General features: G+C 31.5%; 1 protein-coding gene across 1 annotated transcript in view; it reads right to left on the bottom strand.

The window, feature by feature from the left end:
• Positions 1 to 23: 23 nt before the first annotated feature.
• The window catches only part of LOC148277174 (uncharacterized), a 43,776-nt gene continuing 23,660 nt past the window's right edge, over positions 24 to 20,139 (bottom strand). The window contains exon 5 of the mRNA XM_088233234.1: positions 24 to 1,365. Within this exon, the coding sequence (XP_088089360.1) occupies positions 848 to 1,365 (518 nt within the window). The 3' untranslated portion in view covers positions 24 to 847. The remainder of the gene's footprint in view (positions 1,366 to 20,139) is intronic.

Below are 20,139 nucleotides of genomic sequence, written 5' to 3'. Positions count from 1 at the left end.
GGTAAAAAAAAGCAATCTGTTAATTTTTTCTTAAATGTTATTGTGCACGCGGAAATATTGATTGACACAACAGAGTTGATAAGTAAAGGGTCATTTAATAAGAGAAATTGAATTAATGAACTTTAAACTTAAAATATAAAACAAATTTTATTTGACGTAAAACGGATATTTTTATATCATTTTAAATAATATTTGATCCTTTAAAGATAATGTTGGTCAAATGTTCACCACAGAGTTTTTTAATCCGAGATCCAATTTTCATTTATTCTCTCATTAGATGAGCAAAGTAGGGTAAAAAAATTTACCACCCTGGCAACACCAACGAAATTTCCATTTTGTTTCTTCGACAATCTGACACACGGAAAAATAATTTAATTTTTAAGTAATACATTTGTTATATACACATTAATTTGCTAATTACACATGAAATGTGATAACATCCTGTTTCTTTAAGATCCTAGCAGTATTTCTACACTTTAAAAAAACACAACACGGCATGGTTGAATTCAAATCAGGAGCTGCGTACTGAGCGACGTCTACAAAGAAACTAATGGGTCAAAACGTAAACCTACTCATTTATGAGTAGTTTAGTCGCCTTCTGTTTAATGTGCGTATGCGGTTTCTAGACTATTCTTAATTCTATGGATGCAATATTAGATTTTAAAAAAAGTAAAATAACCGTTTGAGAGAAATTTAAATTACAAAATCATTTTAATTAGTGTCCCGTATATCCGATACACAATAATCACTAAGTTTTTTTTTGTTTGTTTGTATTTTTTTTATTAAGTCCTTAAGTTTAGAAGCAGTATGTTCTTGAGACATCACACATGCCTCTTCCGTCTTCGTGTCATCCGTAGTAGTATTGAGCATTCGAACACCTATTTAAGCTTCTCGGACTCACGACGATGTCCGTCGGTTGCTGGTTCATCTGGGCGGGGATTCCTCTGCGCAGAGTCCCGGCTTCGGGGATTCTCGGCAACGTCCCCATGCTGACGATGTATTCGTCCGGCTGGCCGTACATGTTGGCTCCGCTGCCCACGTACGCCGCGTTCGACAGCGCCCGGCCGTACGCGGCTTTCTGCGCCAGCGAGACGTCGGAAAACGCGGGAATCCGCTCGGGTTTCAGGGACGAGTTTACCGCGGCAATGGGTAACGCCGTGGTCATGTCTATGTCGCCATCCACTTCCGAAATGTTGTCTCCGAAGCCGTTGGGAAGGTCGGTCGTGGCGGAGATGTCGGGCACCTTCGCGTCGCGCTTCGAGTTGTGGTGACGCACTGCGCAGTGGACTATGCCCAGACACGCGCAGAGAAGAAACGAAGCAGCCACGCTGATGATTATGTAGAGGTAGATTCCTTCGGTGAATTCTGGAACAATCGAAATAAAACGGATCTAAATAAATGGCTTTGAAAAAATAATATTTGGAAATTATCGAGGTTTGCTGTTGCAAAATGTCTCGCTTTGGTTGCATGAACTAAAATACGGAAAATAATCAAAGTGGTATATAAAGAATGCTCCACGGTGGAAAATGATGAGCAATACATAAATAAATACATAAATACAATAATGAAACATTTGTCAGTGTGTAATCAGTTTTTTCCTTTAATTATGTTTATTTTATCATAATATCAAAATTTTGAATTGGTCAACTATATTATGAAAATCCCTCTCTCCACTCCTCCGCTCTATTTCCTCATCCCTTAGCCTTCTTACGAGCTCTTTTTTTTTTCTCATGTCTTATGTAATATTTTATTTTTCTCTTTACTGTGTAATATGTTCTCTCATTATATTTGTGAAAAACTTTAACTGGATGAATGTACTATTTTTTATATTTTGTATTCTTATATAACAACTGTTGTTTTACCATGATAAATAAAAATAAACATAAAATACAAATAATACATTGGTCGTATACAATTTAATAAACTGCCTGATGACCTTAAAAATGAAATGTCGAGTGGTAAATCTCAAAGACCAGAAATGAAGACCTATTTCTTGAATCTTTTTGAAAGTGATAGTTTTTAGCTCAGTTTCTGTGAATAGTCTATATATTGTGTTTTAGGTTTAAATGTTTTTCTTTTCTTTTTTTAATATTAAGTTCACAGAATGTTTAAATGTTTTTATTTTCTTTTTTAATATTAATTTCACAGAATGTTTAAATGTTTTTCTTTTCTTTTTTAATATTAAGTTCACAGATTGTTTGAATGTTTTTATTTTCTTCTTTAATATTAAGTTCACAAATTGTTTAAATGTTTTCTTTCCTTTTTTAATATTAAGTTCATAGATTGTTAAAATTTGTTTAAATTTTTATTGTTTAAATGTATACTATGTATTGTTACAAGAAGTGTACTATTTTTTTTATGTACCGTCCAGAATGAGTTTTCTCGTACAACTCCTGGGAATATAATATCATGATATTCATGTCTTATATGTTTTATAATAAATAAAAAAAATAAAAAAAAATATTTTGAAGATATATTAAGTTTGCGGAGTTTGCTAAAGGTGAATTAGTCACATTAATTACTACATTATGGACTTCTATTAAGGCATATTTGTGGATATTGACGTTTTGTATTTTTGTGTCTTATTTAACTTTTGTATTTTTGTGTCTTATTTAACCTTTGTATTCATTATGTCACCAATAAATATAACCATGTTAATTAAACTCTTTTAAAGTGTAAATTTTTTGTGTATTACGTTGCACAACAATATTTTTATTATAATAATCTTCCCAGTGAACTAAAAACGATTAAAAATAATATATCAATTAATAAATTTAAGTTAATCTGAAGAAATTTTTTGAACACGTGTAAAAACAACATTAAATTTTAATTATTCTGAATGTATTATTGTTTAATGTTTTTTCTTTATATATCCTTTGTTTTTTTTCTCATGTACTCGTATTAAAAATTAAATAAACTCTTATAAATAATCAACTAAAACAGTGTAAGTCACTCTCCAAGCACAAGAGTTAGTCTCTTTTTTTGGAGAGTTACAGTGATAACATTTACTAGATGTGTAAAAGTAGATATGTTTCTAATTTTACAAAAACACGTACCCTTTATGAAATTTATTATTTTTTTATTTTTTTTTAAGTCTTGAAAGGCTGTAAATTTCCTCACACGCGGTGATGTAACATCGTGTTATTTTAAGCAAAAGACAGAATATTCTGAAGTTCAGACATTTAAAAACAAAAATGAGACTTATTCATTTAACATAATTCATAAAAGTTGTATTATAATTAAGGCCTCTTAAAGCAAAATAAATTTTATATCATGAATGCGCCGGTCATATAACTAGCGTGCACTTTCGCCTACTGCCAATAACTTACTGATTATTTTGTCACATAAGAGTTAAGTAACAAAATCCTGCTAATCCTGACAATATCAATACTTAACTATTTATTAAAAAATATTCTTATTGCGTGCGTGGAATTATTGGAGCTATTCGAATTTACTTTTTGATAGATAGGTTAAATACGTGAGTCTAGAAATTTTCATGAGTTTTGATGAATATTTGAATAAGATAATGCTAAGCTAATAAACAGACACGCAGGTTTAATTAATATCCGTAAAATTCGTATAAATTGTCCTGAAAATTAAAGTGTATTTAAACATTTGCATGACACAACGAAAAATATACGACTGAGAATATTTTTTTATCCACTTTTTATCTTACTCTATAATCGCACATTTTTAATTGAAATTAATAATGACTGAGTAATGACAAATAATTGAAAAAACAAAGGTGTTGGGTATTACTTTTCAATTTCTAACTGGAGCACATAAATATCATATTTTGCGAGAGACATTCAATTTCCAATTAACTGGAAAAAAAACAATCTAGGTTACAATAACAACATAAAAAATAAAATTAAAAAGCGCATTTGTAAACAACGACAAGGCCTGCATTTAGTAGAAAAATTATTGAAAACCTTGTTTTATAAACATCAAATGTGTATAAAACTAGGTCTAACCATTTTCAGTGTGTTTACTGAAAACTAAGGTTTTATTATGATTTTTATGACTTAAAACGGAAAAAAGTCAAAGTGTAATGCACTCCATAGAACTTATGAAATAAGTTATCAGTGTGATATTTGTTGATTTTAGACAAAATTTGACCTTTGTGTTTCTACTGCTTACTATGAAAACAATTACAAGAAAGATTGAAATAAAATTAGGGTTCTACAGAAACTTGGCATAGTTGTGAACTCTCTATATTAAAAAATATGAAAATATTCAGCAAATATTGATAAAAACATGTAATACACCATCTAAAACTATCTAGAATACCTTTTGAACTATCAAACAATGAGTATTAGTGAATAACAGTAATAGTTATTAATAGTGGTGGTAGAAATTTTAATCAAAGAATATTTTCTGGTCATTTAAACAAACTGATATGAACAGTTGCCATTTTCACAAAAACACAGTATTTTTAATACTGGTTTTGAGAAATGCATTTTTTAACAAATGTTAAAAAAATGCATTTTTCAAAACTTTCTAAATTTTCAAATGGAAAAAAACGATTGTATGGACTCATAAACAGAGGATAATAAAATGCAAGAATGACATTTTGAGAATTTTTTGTCATTTAATGTTATTAAAACGAGATCTTCTTCTCTTAATGCCTTGACAAGTATCCCTAACGTTGGCAATCACTCTGGCAAAAGTCTCTCTGTTCTGTGTTGCTCGGAAAATCTGCTCCACAGTCCTTAAGCCAAGTCCAGTCTCGTATATTCGCAGCCAGGACATCTGTCTTCTTCCAGCCCCTATGTGACCCCCAATCTTGCCTCACAAAATTAAATGAAGCAAGTGGTACTTTTCTCCACGCATAACATGCCCCAGATACGCAATTTTACGAAATTTTATGGTGGTTAAGAGTTCTCTGTTTGTTCTAGCTCAACTAAAAACTTCTGAGTTTGTTTTCAGATCTGTTCAGGATATCTTAAGCATTCTGCGATGCAACATGCAACCACATCTTAAAAACCTCCAGCCTGTTCATAGTGTTCACCTTCAGAGCCCAAGTCTCACAGCCATACAGCAATACACACCACACATAACATTTCACCAATCTTATTCTAATTTTCAAGTTTGGATTAGCGTTGCAGAAGAGGGATTTTATTTTATTAAAAGCAGCTCTTGCTGCCTCAATTTTGCATTTAATTTCTATATCTGGGTCAAGGGTCTCTGTTAGAATGCTACCAAGGTACTGAAACTTGTCCACCTTTTCAATGTCACCACCCTTTTATTTGAAAAAAAATGCTGAGTAATCAAGTGGGCCGAATGCCATAATTTTTTTTTTACCAACATTAATTGTTAAATCTAGTTGCTCGCCTGATGCATCTACAGTATTTAACTGATTCTGAAGATCGGAAATGGTATCTATTCGCCATAACGAGATATTCAATCATATTTATATCTGATAAACTTTCCGAACGGTGGAATCTTGTTTTATTTACAAATATTTGGACATACTCAAAACACCCTTGAACGTCGATCTCATGAGAAAATCATTTAGAAATATTAAATCAATTTTTCAGTGAATGAAAATACAAAGATTGCATTTGCATATTAAATAAAGTGAGGAGCGTTTTTCACTAGGTAAGTATTGGAAGTAATTTATAGCTCCAAGAGTACGTGACTGTTCCATGTTTCTTGAGCGTGATGGAAATCATTTCCAATCCCGGACAAATGGGGGGAGAGATGCAAACTGTGCATTGCGTACCTTCGTAGAGTAAGGCGGGGAGAAACGAACAATAGAATATTTTCACAAATCGGAAAAAAAGTCATTTTAATGATTTTAATTAATGAAGCAGAATTTAATAGAAACGTTACTAGCGCGAAGAAAATGGCTTTCCAATTCATGGATTATTGTCTTCCATGCCACCAGTATCTAACTAACGCTACGCAGAAATGTGCAGTGTGTGACAAAAAACGATTTAATTGCAGTCCCACTGTGAAAAATAAAACATTTATTGTGTTTCATTCGTAAATACAATCCAATTTAAGTAATCAATAGGTAAAAAATAAGTTACATTTATTTTTTTAATTAACAGCTCCCAACCAGTGTCGTATCTATGGTAACGAAATACACAAAAACAATATGAATGAAAGAAATGTGGATATTTAAACGTAGTAATGCAGAAAGCAGCCAGTCCACAATTTCGAAAAAGTGTGATATTGGTGTTATCGGGTGCAGTAAGATCAATTCTATGTTTTGCTAAAAACAGCCAGATCGCTTTCATACAAAAAACTATAAAAATCACCTTCTGAAAATCGGTCGATCACAAAAACGGCATTTTTGAATTTGCAGAAAACACCCACGAGTTTAATATGTAGCTAATTTTAGAAACTATTTTTTTTTCAACAATGTTTGATTATGTCCAACAAATGTCCAATCAAACATTGTTGAATTACTACCTGGTAAAAGAAGAAGTACAAAAATTGGAAAATTGTTTCCAGGCGTTGCCTAGTAGGTGATTTGGTTCAGCCGGATGAATCTCACCCACGTGATAAAGGTTTCAGCTCTTTCACTTCACAAAAGTCAACAGATGGAAGAGTTGAGGAAATGTGGATGTTCAAACATGGGCAGAATGGTGAATGTTACACAGTGTGTAAAGTGGCCACTTAAACCAGCCAATGACAGGTCATAAGCCCTGTAAATGCCTAGACTTCCAAATTTCTTCTCGAAAACTTTTTCCCTCTCTGTTGAAATAAATCTAAATATTTTTTTTTCTTTTAAATTAGTAGCTTCGTAACAAGTAGTTTTGTTTCTTGTAAGGTTGCTGTGAATATTTTTTAGTAATTTTTCATCGTTAAATTTATAATTTAAACAATTATACTGTCTCCGTCTGGGTCAGTGCCATACAAGCTCTTGATGCCACTGTGACCTGTGAAAATCTATTGCGATGGGTTTCCGTGAATAATTCTCACCTTTCAAGCCCAGGTCTTAAAAGAGCCTGGCTACTGTGTGGACGGCGAGAGTTTTCATTTCGCTAAATCTCCTCTTCTAAGCCCAGATCCGCAAATTATCGGGCTATTAGGTAGAAGGCAAGCTATTTAACATCCTCAAGTTGAACCAGTGGTCCGCTAAGGATGCGGCATCTTTTATGGTGTAAAGCATCCCATTCACATAGAACAAGTGTACGTGTTTCCTCATCTGCATTGCAGACCTTCATCTAGAAATTTCATTAAGGTTCATTCTAGCAAGGTGTTTGTTCAATCTGCGGTGCCCTTTAAGAGCTGTAGTGATAGTCCTCACTTCAGCTGAGCTTTATTAGGTCGAAAGCAAACCTTTACCAGTACCCTTTAATTGGTTCCTTCGCATAGCGCTGACAAAGTGCTTCTCGCCAGAGCATTAGCTCTGCTTCCTGGGGCTGTAGGGCTCAGAGCTTATTGGGGCTGTTTCATCTCTCAGCCTGGCCAATTCATCAGCTGCCTTGTTACCGTCGACTTTTATACTATTAGCACTGATTTGAATTTAATTTATGTTTTTGACTGTAAACGCCATGTTTTGGCACTAAAACTGAATGGATCATATTATTTAAATGTTCTTATTTGATATATTGTGAAACGTAAAGAAAATCAATCATGATTTACCGACCGAATTTCGACCGGAACTACAAACAGCGGAGATCAACTCTCTGGAGTAATGTTCACGTCATGTTATTCTGAATAATTTACTCATTTACAAGCGTTTACAACTATCGACAAATAATAACCGTAATTTAGATGAACCATTTGTGATTTGAACATAGATTAAGTCGACTTTTTTAACTTTTTCATTATGTTATTTACAGCTTGAAAACGAGTACGTATTTTTCATTTTTTTTAAAAATTCAATATAAAAAAAATTGTGATTAAAATTTGTACTATCAGGGAATCGCAATGTAAAAACTTGTTATTTTTTAATATTTTAACAAAAAACCTGTAAAAAAATCACAAAACTACTTTTTAAAAAGAAATCGAACAAATATACAAAAGTCACTTGCCACCATGATAACAATATTGAATTTCGTAAAGGAGTAGTAATTTTATACAAACAAGCGTATAACCGCTCTACGCAAAACTGATCCCCAAGAGTCATTCTTTTGAACTAATAACTTTGAATTGGCCAAACTACTCCAAAACGTCTAAATATGTACCGACAGTAAAAAGTAACATCAAATCTATTCTCATATAAGAGATTTATGCGTTATTTTACACATGGACAAATTTGTACCATCAGCTCATCAAAGGGTTCAGCTAATATTCAAAACAACGTAAAAATAAAATGAGAATGTACTAGTTATGAATGCAATATGATTTTCAAATAGCTTAACAACATGTGTTTCAATTACATTTACCTAAAACATATTTGCATGATATCAAAAAAATAAAAAATACGTATAAACGCCGCGAATGCAGTGTCCTTTGCAGACTGTCTGAAGATGTCCGTAATATGAAATCGTTAATTGATCAAACAAGTAAGAGTAGATAAATAAAATAATAGACGCAAAAATAGGGTAATTTACAACAAATGTAAATATATAATTTATTACCTAGTGTTTTCATTGTAAACGTATGTTGCGCACCTATTTTTTTCACCATTCAGATTTTCTTCGAGATTTTTGCGTCAAATAAATGCATCAATTTTATACAAAGTCTACCAGGAAATATGAAGCAATCGGTTTGTGACTAATAAATGTATTGTTTAAGGCCTCTGCTGTACCTTGCTTATAGTGAGAATAACAGGCTACCTGAGTCCTATAGAACGCCAAAAATGACTATATTCATTTAAAAAATACTACTTGAGGAAGGTACGTGGAAGGTAAAATTTAGTTTTCAGTTCATCTTTTTCCTCGGATATTTTTTTTTTTGCTTTATTCAAATGTTTAACAAGAATTTTTATTATGAATTGTTTTAATTTATTTGTTTTTTTTTTTTTTTTATTTAATTGTATAATTATACATTTTTACAAATTAAAAAAAATTCACTTGTTATATTTTTACTAAAACTAAAATCCCACCAAGCCACTTTTTGTATTATATACTCGCTTGCTATCTTATTTCAGTTTTATGTACATACTGTTACTTGTTACTTTATTATAATTAATACCATACCTTTATGTTTATTTTATTCTGTCCTTTTGTGTTTGTTTTAACTCCTAGGAGTACAAAAAAAATAGTATGATTTAATAAAAAAAGATTTCAAAAAATCTAATTGAAAAATAAGTTTGATTAAAAATGTGTAATCTTAGGTTGAACTTTCCTAAGAGTACGCGAGTGAATCTTTAAAAGTACGCAAGTACCATTTTCGAGTATTTGTTAAAGCGATGCTCCATCTGATTGGCTTCTGCAAATTTGAATGCAAGTTTTCAATAGTTTTTCATTGTCACGCCACAAAAAATCTTTTTCAGATGCTTCACGTGATCTGCCAACTCCTTCTCCAAGGGTGCATATGTTTCAGTATACTTGCCTAAAGATGTTGGAATATGATACAGTCGTTTTTGTAGTGTTGCTTCATTTATGCCACGCGACATAACATTTAAGTTTACACAATGACCAAGACAGCTAAAAAGTTTATTTACAATTTAAATTTACATTATTATTCTACATATTTGCTTAAACAACAAAATTAAAACAGCACTATAATAAAAACAGTACCTTAAATCATCTATCCAAAATACGAGACGAAAATTCGTTTATTTATTTACTTGATAATGATTGTAAAATGCAAGTTTTATAATAAATTTACTCCATCTGCTGGCCAGATGTGTCAACCCAGTTAACAGTAAGTACCAGTCCAGAAATAATACATTTTTGTCTTTGGAATGAGATAATAAGAATTGCCAGAAATCAAATATATTATGAGATATTGTCTATGAGTACTTTTATGAACTGCATACTCTTTGGCGTACGTTCCCTTAACTGTTTTATTATTTGTAAAATTATGAAATTATAAACTATTTATATGGTTTCATTTATTGTTTAAAACTTAAGTAATAAATATAGGCTAATTAAGTCAAAAAAATAACATAAAACAACCCATTCCACCTATTTTTATGAAAACGCAACTAACGATGTCAATTTTTTAAACAGATTTTTTTAAAACATACTTTTAATACAAACTTTTTTCTATATGGCACTAAGCAAATATTTTTTTAGTTCTTTTTTTTAGGATCTTATACATGAATAATGTTTTTTGGGAGATTATAGAACAATCTTGTAACAAGCCAATATAATGTTCATTTTCCGAAGTAATTTTTGATTCGGTAAACGACCAGGGTACCTGCAGTTTTCAATCGTGGTGTGTGAGTGTCGAAAATTTTTTTATTTTATATTTTGGATCAATAAAGTAATCTTATTAGTGATAACAAAAGTTATTTCCGATTTTCCAAAACATAAAATCACAAAAAAAAAACAAAACTGTATTCTTTTTTATTATTTTAAAACAAATTAGTCAATAGTGCATAGCAACCTCACCGAATATTGCGTAAATATCGCAAGCAGTTTCGGCAGCTTTAATTCCTAGAATGAAAGAGAACAGAAGGAGATGTCGAAAATGGTCACTTACGTCTACTCGACGTTCTGTTTTGTATTCAAATAAAATAATATTCGTAACGTTAAAGTAAACACAATAATCTGTAAAGCAGAAAATTTTCTATCGAATGACGTACATATCGCTTAACAAGAGCTGGCGTATAAAGTGACAAAGGCGATGTATCATAGTACAAACAATAATACAAGTATAAACTTGAAAAAAGGTGATTAAAAGTAATGATCTTAATGGAACGTGCCTGTGAGCCAGTGGAGTGGCTATATCAATAGAAAAAATATATATATATTGAATGTACCTACCTTTTGAATCAACATTTTTGTTTACTATGTATTTGTATTTTATATTGGATTAAATAACTAAAATAAAAATAAAATAAAAAAAATAAAAAATTGTACAAAGATACATAAAATAAATTAGAACATTTATATCGGGTCGTGGTCCCGTGGCTAGGTCTCGGACTCACGGCTCAGAGGTCCGTGGTTTAAATCCCACTCTACCCCAACTTGATTTCTATTTTCTTATAGCTAGATATCTACAACTCGTTAAAAATGGCCCTCAAAGTAAATATTTGGGTAACAAGATTCATAAAAAAAGAAGATAAAAATCAGAATTTCCATGTCTTTTCGCCAACATTTGGAGCCGTGGAATAGATGAGTATTAAGGATAGTTTGAACTATGCAAATCAACAGAAAAAGTAGTCTTTATCTTTTTAATTGAACCATCTTACCCCAAACTACCCCGCAAGTAATCTCGGAGGGTACACATCGCAATATTGAAAACCCCTCACTACTTGTGGTTTTCCGACTAGTCGGGGAAATTATTTTTAATGGCTGAAACCACCCTGCTCACCCCGAGGTGTGTGACGTTAGGAGTATGCAGTGTAAAGGGTATTAGTGCAGTGTTGACGATCTTATTAAAATGTTTGAGATTGCTTTCTATTTCGACTATAAAACCTGAGTGAATTACTATTTATTCCTGTACCCAGGCAGAATAAAACATAAAGTTCAGTATTTTCGTCGGTCTCGTGGTGTAGTGGTCAGCGCGTTTGCCTACCATACAAAAGGCTTCGGATTCAATTCACGACATGGTTGATATGAATTATTTATCTAACAAGGTGTTTTTACACTAAAATACACCATAGTCCTTGGACTGGTAACTAAAGCGTAAGACTGATAATCTTACCTTCATGCAATAAAAAATATCAAGATACGCTGTGTAATTGGTGTAGCAATGCTAATGCCCATTAGGTGCGGAAAGGGAATTATGATAAATATATGATGTTTTTGACTCGATGGCTACTCTCAAATAAAAACTCAATCGAACAAAGATTTGTCCGTATGGTAGTGTACTTGTTTACACGTTTGCCTACCGTGCTTTGCAGGTGTTTCTTTAATTAATTTATCTAACACTTGATATTTATATAAAAATGTATAATTATTGTAATAATTTTCATAATATTAATAGAATTTCATTATTTAATATATTAAAATAAAATCACTTTGTTTAAGTGTACCACTTGTATTTTTATAATTTGACAACCAACTAGTTTCGGCAACACTATGTTTTCTTCAGGGTTAATTACAAATTAACATAACAAAGTGATGAGAGTGAAAGAGAAGTAACAAAGTGATAATAAAATGATTTTATTTTTATATATTTGATATAATGTTCCACCAAGTAAGTGCTTCAAACATAAAAAAAATATAGAGTTTCATTATGCTTGTCCGTTTAAAAAAAAATTTTTTTTTAACTGATTTCTGCATGTTGTCTTCACATATAATTGATGGACAATATCTAAGCAAATCGTGATTATTTTACTAATCTGGTATGTATTGTTAATTGTTTGTGAACCATAATAAATAAAATAAAACAAATATACAGTTTACATATCCATGCATAAGGGCGGGCATATGGCCTAAAGGCAATATCTTCCCTCCTATCCAAACAGTTCAATTTGAGAAAATCAGGGGTATTCGAACATATTGCAGACCAGCTTTTTCCAACCATGGTCCACGGACCGCTATCGGTCCGTTGAGATTTTCTGCCGATCCGCAGAAATACTTAGCCTATTTTAAAATTCCTGTTCTAAAAAAACACCATTTGTCAATTTTATTCCAGCTATAAAATAATGCGTTACCGGTCCGCAATTTTTTTCTCCTGTTTTCACCGATCGCAAGCTTAAAAAGGTTAGACGACAGCGACTTTCCTACACGGTATTGTTTGAGCAAACTGTACGATACCCCGTGCTTTGTCCATACGATGCAGGCAAGCACGTGTAAACCTTAGTCCTTGATCGATCTTCAACATTGTATGGGCACACTCTTGTGCTACATTTCTACCACTAGCAACACCGCGAATAGACAGCGGAAACAGGCTGACTGCTCGACGGCGCGAGCGAAGCTAGCCAGAATCTGCGTGTCGTCGATCAGCTTTGGTTTAGTTTCGATCCACTACAATTACTCTACTTCTCGTTCTCAAAGTCATATTGCCAGGGGGTGATGCTTATTAATGTAGAGTTTTTGTTTATTGCTTGTTATCTTTTAAAACTTTTTGACAGACGAATTCTAACGGACCTAATATTACTTTGAAGTTATTAATTTGTAGGATTTTATTTGTTGAGGTTTGGAGCTCCTACCTTAGAAAGATATTGACAAAAGACACGAGATTGCTGTTTAAATGCAGATCTATTACATAGTGAATAAATAATGAATTGAGTAGCGCGAGTGTTCCAGCGATGAAGAATTGAAGAGACTGCACTTGAACGACATGCTGTAAACTGTGTGACTGCGTTAAACTAGACTGACTGGGCGTTGACTGCGCCCTGTGGTTTCTTTATAAGCCACGTTTCTTTTTTTTCATATCTCCATAGTAGGGACGATGTGAATGCACTGCAAGGCGACGGTCTTGTATTTATGTGCAATACTGTTGCATAATATGTTGTATAGGATTCTTTAAAAAATGACGTCTAGCTACATCGGTCATTGCACTATAATTTCATGTGAATTATTTAGCACGTGTGTCATCAATCAATGAACTATGAACCACAGAAATTCATTCATTGACAGTCCAGATTTGCTGCTGTTGGTGGTTTTCATGTACCTGGTTGACATACCCGTCACAGATCTCCGTTTTATTCTACAAGGACTAACTATCACATGCTCTCGTCTATCCCTAGGCTCCACAGATATGGTAATCAGTATTAAGATGAGTCTGATATATTTGGATCTGGACTTCGTTATAAAACGAGTCTAACTTCTTTTTTGACTCACGAATCCGAAGTTCGAACCCCAGTTTAAATTTGCTTGATTTAAATTTTTTTAATAGTGAGTTATTTACGACTCGTTGGAAATAGCCCCCAAAATTGAAATATTAGGGTAAATTATAAGAGAACTATTTTTATTCTATCTTTTATTTATAAATAAACATAAAAATATATTTCATAAAGGTAAGATAATGATTGTCCAGGAACATGGTTTTTTTTTGCAATTTTTATGAATATTTTATGTCAAGCTTCTCAAGAATAAAACCTGGGACCTCAAGCATGGCAGACAAACGTGCCAGCCACTACACCACGAGGATCTTATATCTATTCGATTTTCTTGTTCGTGATTTTAACCTGAGACCAACTATTGAGTCGAAATCACGTGTCTAGGATTCTGGTTCTATTTCACATTCATTACTGTATTTTTAATCTTCCAGGGCACAGATAACGTTTTTTATAATTTTATAAGTTTACCAAAGTAGAAAAGTAAAAAAGGAAACTCTTTTACTCTGAAACTCCTTTAAAAAAAATATTGCGTCTGTTGCTTTTAAATTGAAGCTATTTTAAATATAATATATTCAACAAAACGGTGATAAATTATCGTGTAATAAGTAGTCGGTCAATTTCGATAAGAAAAAAATAATGTTCCAAATTTGCTTGAATAGTAAAACTACAAAAAAAGCTTATTTTACATAAAAATAAAATAACTCTCATCCATTTTACTTTTGATTTGCATAAAACACGTTGCGAATTAGTGATTTGAATAAAATTTCCAGTTACAACTCTTCAATAATTGAGATTTAGGAAAAATTAGAACACGCTTTAATCTGAAATTTATGTTAAGTACTTTACCGCGAAAAATTCAGGAAAAACCCTTCCAATTAATGATTTAAAAAACCATCTTTTTGTTCAAGCAGACAACTTTGATAACAATTCTTAATTAACAAATTCAGACCGACGGTTTTTAAACACCTTTATTTAAATTTTTCCATTGAAAATCAAGAAAATCAGACAGTTAAAAGATTTTGTAAAAGTTCTGTCCGTTTTTCCGACAGAACAAAATGAGAATTTTAATATTCACGCTTGAATATTCATATTCAATACTGAGCGAGCATTTCATTGTTTTATTTGGGGAAAATAAAAATACAGGAAAGCTCATACAGTGCTTTTAAATTGGTATATCGGGAACAATGTGGATTTTCAAAACTTGGAGATACAGATTTTTTACAATATAAAAGATATTACTTTATTATTAAATATTTTGAGAAAACTAAGTAACTACTTTTATTGGAAACATGGGTAATATAAAACCGTTAATAATGCGATTAAATTAAATGTAATACGTTTATATGTTTTTTTATTTAAAAATAATTTAACGTGTATTTCAATGTCTTTTTCTTGGAAAAAACAATCCTAACATATACAAAATTGTTGTCTTAAATTTCTTTTGGCTTCTTAGCTGCCGTAACCAGTTTTTTTGTGATTTAAAAATATTTTACATTTCTAAAAATAAATGAGATAATTTTTTGATTGCATTATAGTCACATCTAAAAACAACAAAGCTTAAAATAGGGAATAAAAAATAACAATGAGTACAGATTTTATATTTTTATTTTTTATTTTATAAGTTTCTTGAAAAAACTCCTTCGTACTTTTCCCCTTCCCATTTTTTTGTTTTTGATAATTTTATTTTATTCATTTTTTAGGAACATATTTTATTTTCTGTATATGTGTAGTTATTTCTATACTGTTTAGCAAAAATATTTTTAAAAATTCACGTTTTATAGTAAAATTGACTATTTAGCCTTTTTGCTAGATTAATAATTTTTTGTATTATTATTGTTGTAAATAAATGGTTTTTACGCAAAGAATAATTTAATTTTATACTGTCTGTGTTAACGAAATAAAACAAAAAAACGTAGAACACAGTACATTATTCATCATAGTGGGGACTCTTGAATCAAATTTGAATATTTATTTCAGTAAATATAATATCGTTTCCATGTCTGAGTCGATAAATAATTCAATACTGAGTTTGAAGTAAAACCAAAACCCTGGACTAAACAAAAATATTCCATTGTTTCTGGATTAACACTCGACGCGTAAGACTCAATTTTCTTTCAATGTAACAGAAATGATCAGGATATAAGGATGGAGAAATGTCGTGAAATATGATATTATAGGTGATGCCATATTCCTATGTCAAACAATAATGAATAGTCCGAGAAAAGGCAAATACACAATACTTGGAACAAAAGATGTTTATCAAATGATTCTGGTAAAATGGCAAAATTGTTTTTTAAACATTTAAAAGGCGCAGAGATATTGGCTACTTTCGGATGGACTTACGAGTTAACGCAAATGCGGACGGGTCATGGTCTTTCAGAAAGTATCTCCATAAGTTCAAAAAAAAGGTAATGACTGCTGCCCTAGCATTGGACCCTATCTCTTAAAACGTCCTCCATATAGTATCCGACTTTCGGATGTTAGATGCGTAGGGGTTAAGCGGTCACTTTCTCCCAAAATATCACTTTTTACTCAAATATAACTTTTTACTTAAATAACACTTTATTAAAAACATTTTTGAAGTAATAAAGGTTGATGAAATACTGTCTAGTAAAAAAATATTTCTTTGTTATTTACTGATAGCATAAAAAATATTTTTAAATTTGTAATTTTGAATTCCCGCAAAAACGGTTATTCCATTGGCCACGCTCCTAATAAGTCACGATTCATGTGAATTTGTTCCTTGCCATTCAAATTTATTTTGAACATTGTCACGAATTTTAACGTCACAAAAAAGCAATATCATATATTACAAATACCAAAAAAATACATGGAATGGATTAAGAATAATTAATTGTATTTTCAAAATCAATATGGATTTTGTGGAGAAATGTTTTCATACATAAATGTAAAAAAGAAATTCAATAAAAATACGTTCGTAGAAAAACGCGGCGTGTTTGGACTTGGTTGTTGTGACGTCAAGATTCGTGATATTATTCTACCTAAATTTCGGCAATGAACAAATAAACATGAGTCGTGACGTATAAGGGGTGTGGCCAATGAAATAACCGTTTTCGCGGGAATTCAAAATTACAAATTTAAACGTATTTTTTATGTTACTAATAATCAACAATTTTTTTTTACTGAACAGTATTTCATAGACTTTAATTACTTTAAAAATTTGTAAAAAAAAGTGATCTATCGCTATTCTCGAGGCCAAACATGCCGCGTTTTTCTAGTGACTTTAAAAAAAAAACTTTTTAAAATTTATAAATGAAAACATTGCTCCAGAATATCAACATTGATTTTGAAAATTCAATTCATTATTCTAAATCCATTTTATATATTTTTATCTGTATTTTGAGTATGTGATAATTTCCTATTGTGCGCACAGTATGGGATAGTTTTTGACTATCCAGGGAACGTAATAATAAATGAGGACACTGCGGGAAGATGTTTATATGAGAGCCAAAAATTGAAAAAAATAATATTAAAGAAATGCTTGACCTGTGAAAGCAAACTGATGTACAGTATTGGAAAATATCTGGATCAAGAAAAAAATAATGTTGAGCATAAAACTTAAAATAAAACGAGCTGTTTTTATGTGTGACTGATTTTTAATACGTGTTTAGTCTTTATAACAAGTAAATGCGGTTTTTTAGTATCTGAATAAGTACAGTGCACTGCCAAGTAAAAGATGTATAAATAAATAATTCATAGTAAAAATATGTAATTCAAAGAAAAAAGGGATTCATTTTAACACTTTGTGTATATTTAATTCAATACTAGTGCCAAAAGATCTAACGAAATTGACTCTAGCAGGCGACCTACTTACGTATCTTGTCGTATCACTCATACTTTATTTTGCCCGACATTTTTGCCCAAATTTCTATGAAAAATACCAGATATGGTAAGACCGCGGCATGAGCAAGATGGACTATGCTTCATAGCGGTAAATCACGGATGAGGGAGAGAAAATCAGTGCCAGCGCATGCGCAGATATGTTCGTTTCTAACGGCACAAAACGGACGCTGTAACGCCGTCCAATACGTTGGCAAGAAGAGTATTAATTCACGGCACAGTGATCCAGAAAAACATACGAATAAATACGAATAAAAAACATATTTGGTTACGTACAATTTTTGTATAAAACAGTATGCAAACAGACTTTTAATTTTATTTGGAAAAATCAGAAACATTTATAAAATAATATCATCATTCCTTCTCCATACCTTATGGTGTATAGAGCACTGCATTGGTACAACAATCGCTGCGTATCATTTTTTTTGTTACGTGAAGGTAAAAGGATCAGTCTTACGCTTAAGGTGCCAGGCCAGGGACAGTGAAATATATATAAATGTTTAAGTGAAGTTAAAGACATGTTATTAACATCAATTTTATTAAATTGATTATAACACATATTTCAAATTCTAATTACTAATAAACGTTAATATGGTTTAGTGGAATATTTGCAAATTAAAAAAAAAATCAATACTTATAGTACCAGCTGATAAAATGAAATTAACTTCTAGTTTTAGTCAGAAGCCGCTCGTAAAAACTAAAAGAAAAGTTTAATCGACGCATAATGATGATCAACTTAATTCGTGTTGGGAACTGCATTTTGAATTTTGCCTAGAAAAATTAGTAAACTTGTGATCCGACAGCGGCGCATGGCTCTTATTTTCAAGAAGCCCATTTTCTTTGTGGGTAAAAGACAATGATCTTCTCAGACGTACTTGGTCCTTTGAAATTTATGACGCTCCTCACGGGGCTGGGGTTTGTACTAATGAAGTAGGTAATTTATCAGAGACGGACACAGGAATTGTATTACCAACCCGCCCTGATAGGCTAATTTATTACTATACTTACCCAATACGACAGCGCTAGTTTCAGATGGACGCCATTTCAACCTTATTAATTCATGTGAAATGGACGTGTAATTTTATATTCAATACTTATTATTTCAATTACGGCTGTGTAGTCTGTTAAAAAATAAATATGAATCGTTCAATTATGGTATTTTAAAAGGTCGTTTTTTTTCAAAATCGCCAGATTAAAAAATATAATTAATAATCATTAGATGAAAACAATATTTTTTAACGTATTCTAATGAAAAACATGATTTAACATTTAAAAAAGCAAAAAAAAATTATAATTCTGTTTTTCCGGCAAATAACCCTTCTGAAAGTTTAGACTTAATAAATTCTCTGACTGTTACGAGTAGATATTACTTTTAGCAATAATTCCGCAAACTGCATGTATGTTTGAACATAAATATTTTATAAAAATTAATAAATAATTAAGTAAAGTTTACTAGTACTCATATAGAGACAAAGTACTCAATTCAAATACAAGAATTTCATACAATCACATAAGTTGAATAGATTTTTTCTTAAATTCCAGTTTTGAATATAATGCCTTCAATAAAAATCGTTTTTAAAACATAAAACATTTCAGATCAAAATATTTTTTTTGGATGTTTAAGTTTTTTCCTTTAATAGTTTTCCATCTACAGATTTTTTGAACAAATTAAGTTTAAATACGAGTTTAAAAATTGCCAGAATGGTGAATGTTACGCAGTGTGTAAAGTAGCCACATAAACCAGCTAATGAGAGTTCATCAGGCCTTTAAATGCCTAGACTTATGTTCCCTTCTCAAAAGTGTTTTCCCTGTGTTGCAAAAAATAATTAAATTTTAGCGTTCTAAAATACTTCGAAACATAACCAAATAAACGGTTTTTAGGTATTTAATAGAAATATTGTTTTTTTTTGTTTAAAATTGTATTTTAAAAAAAAATAGAGTCCTAGTGTTATTTTTACAATAAGAGCAAAAAAATAACAATTATCATCATAATTCCATTCCATTCCATTATCGCTTTTCGCACCTAATGGTGCATAGACCGAAGATCTATTCAACAATGTTTTGAGTGTGTCCAAATGTTTGCAGACTGGCTAGATTTCCTCCTTAGAGAGTTATTTAGATCTAAATTTCTTGTAACAGATACGGAAAACATTTAAACATAGGCAGAGTGGTGAAAGTGACTCAATGCTACCGCACACATAGCAAACCACCGCACACCTAAGATTTTTCTGAGACACCTATTCGCAAAACTCAGTATTTTGCTATGTTAGGGCCAAGTGAGGTGCTACGATTCGCATCCGTAGAGGAGAATAGGTGTTATGTAGACGTTAAATAGGCGGTATTTGGTTTGCACTGAGTAAATATCCGATCTCCACACAGCCTTTATACTGTTGAATGTGGGACTCTTCGTATTAATTTTCAAATTTACTTGTTTTATATAGATTTTATTTATATGTGCGTTCATGTGTGTG

The sequence above is a fragment of the Micrasema longulum genome, unplaced genomic scaffold (assembly GCF_059751315.1).
Source record: "Micrasema longulum isolate JH-2025_06_02 unplaced genomic scaffold, ASM5975131v1 h1tg001077l, whole genome shotgun sequence".
Lineage (NCBI taxonomy): Eukaryota > Metazoa > Arthropoda > Insecta > Trichoptera > Brachycentridae > Micrasema > Micrasema longulum.
This window is presented reverse-complemented; position numbering and strand designations above follow the sequence as displayed.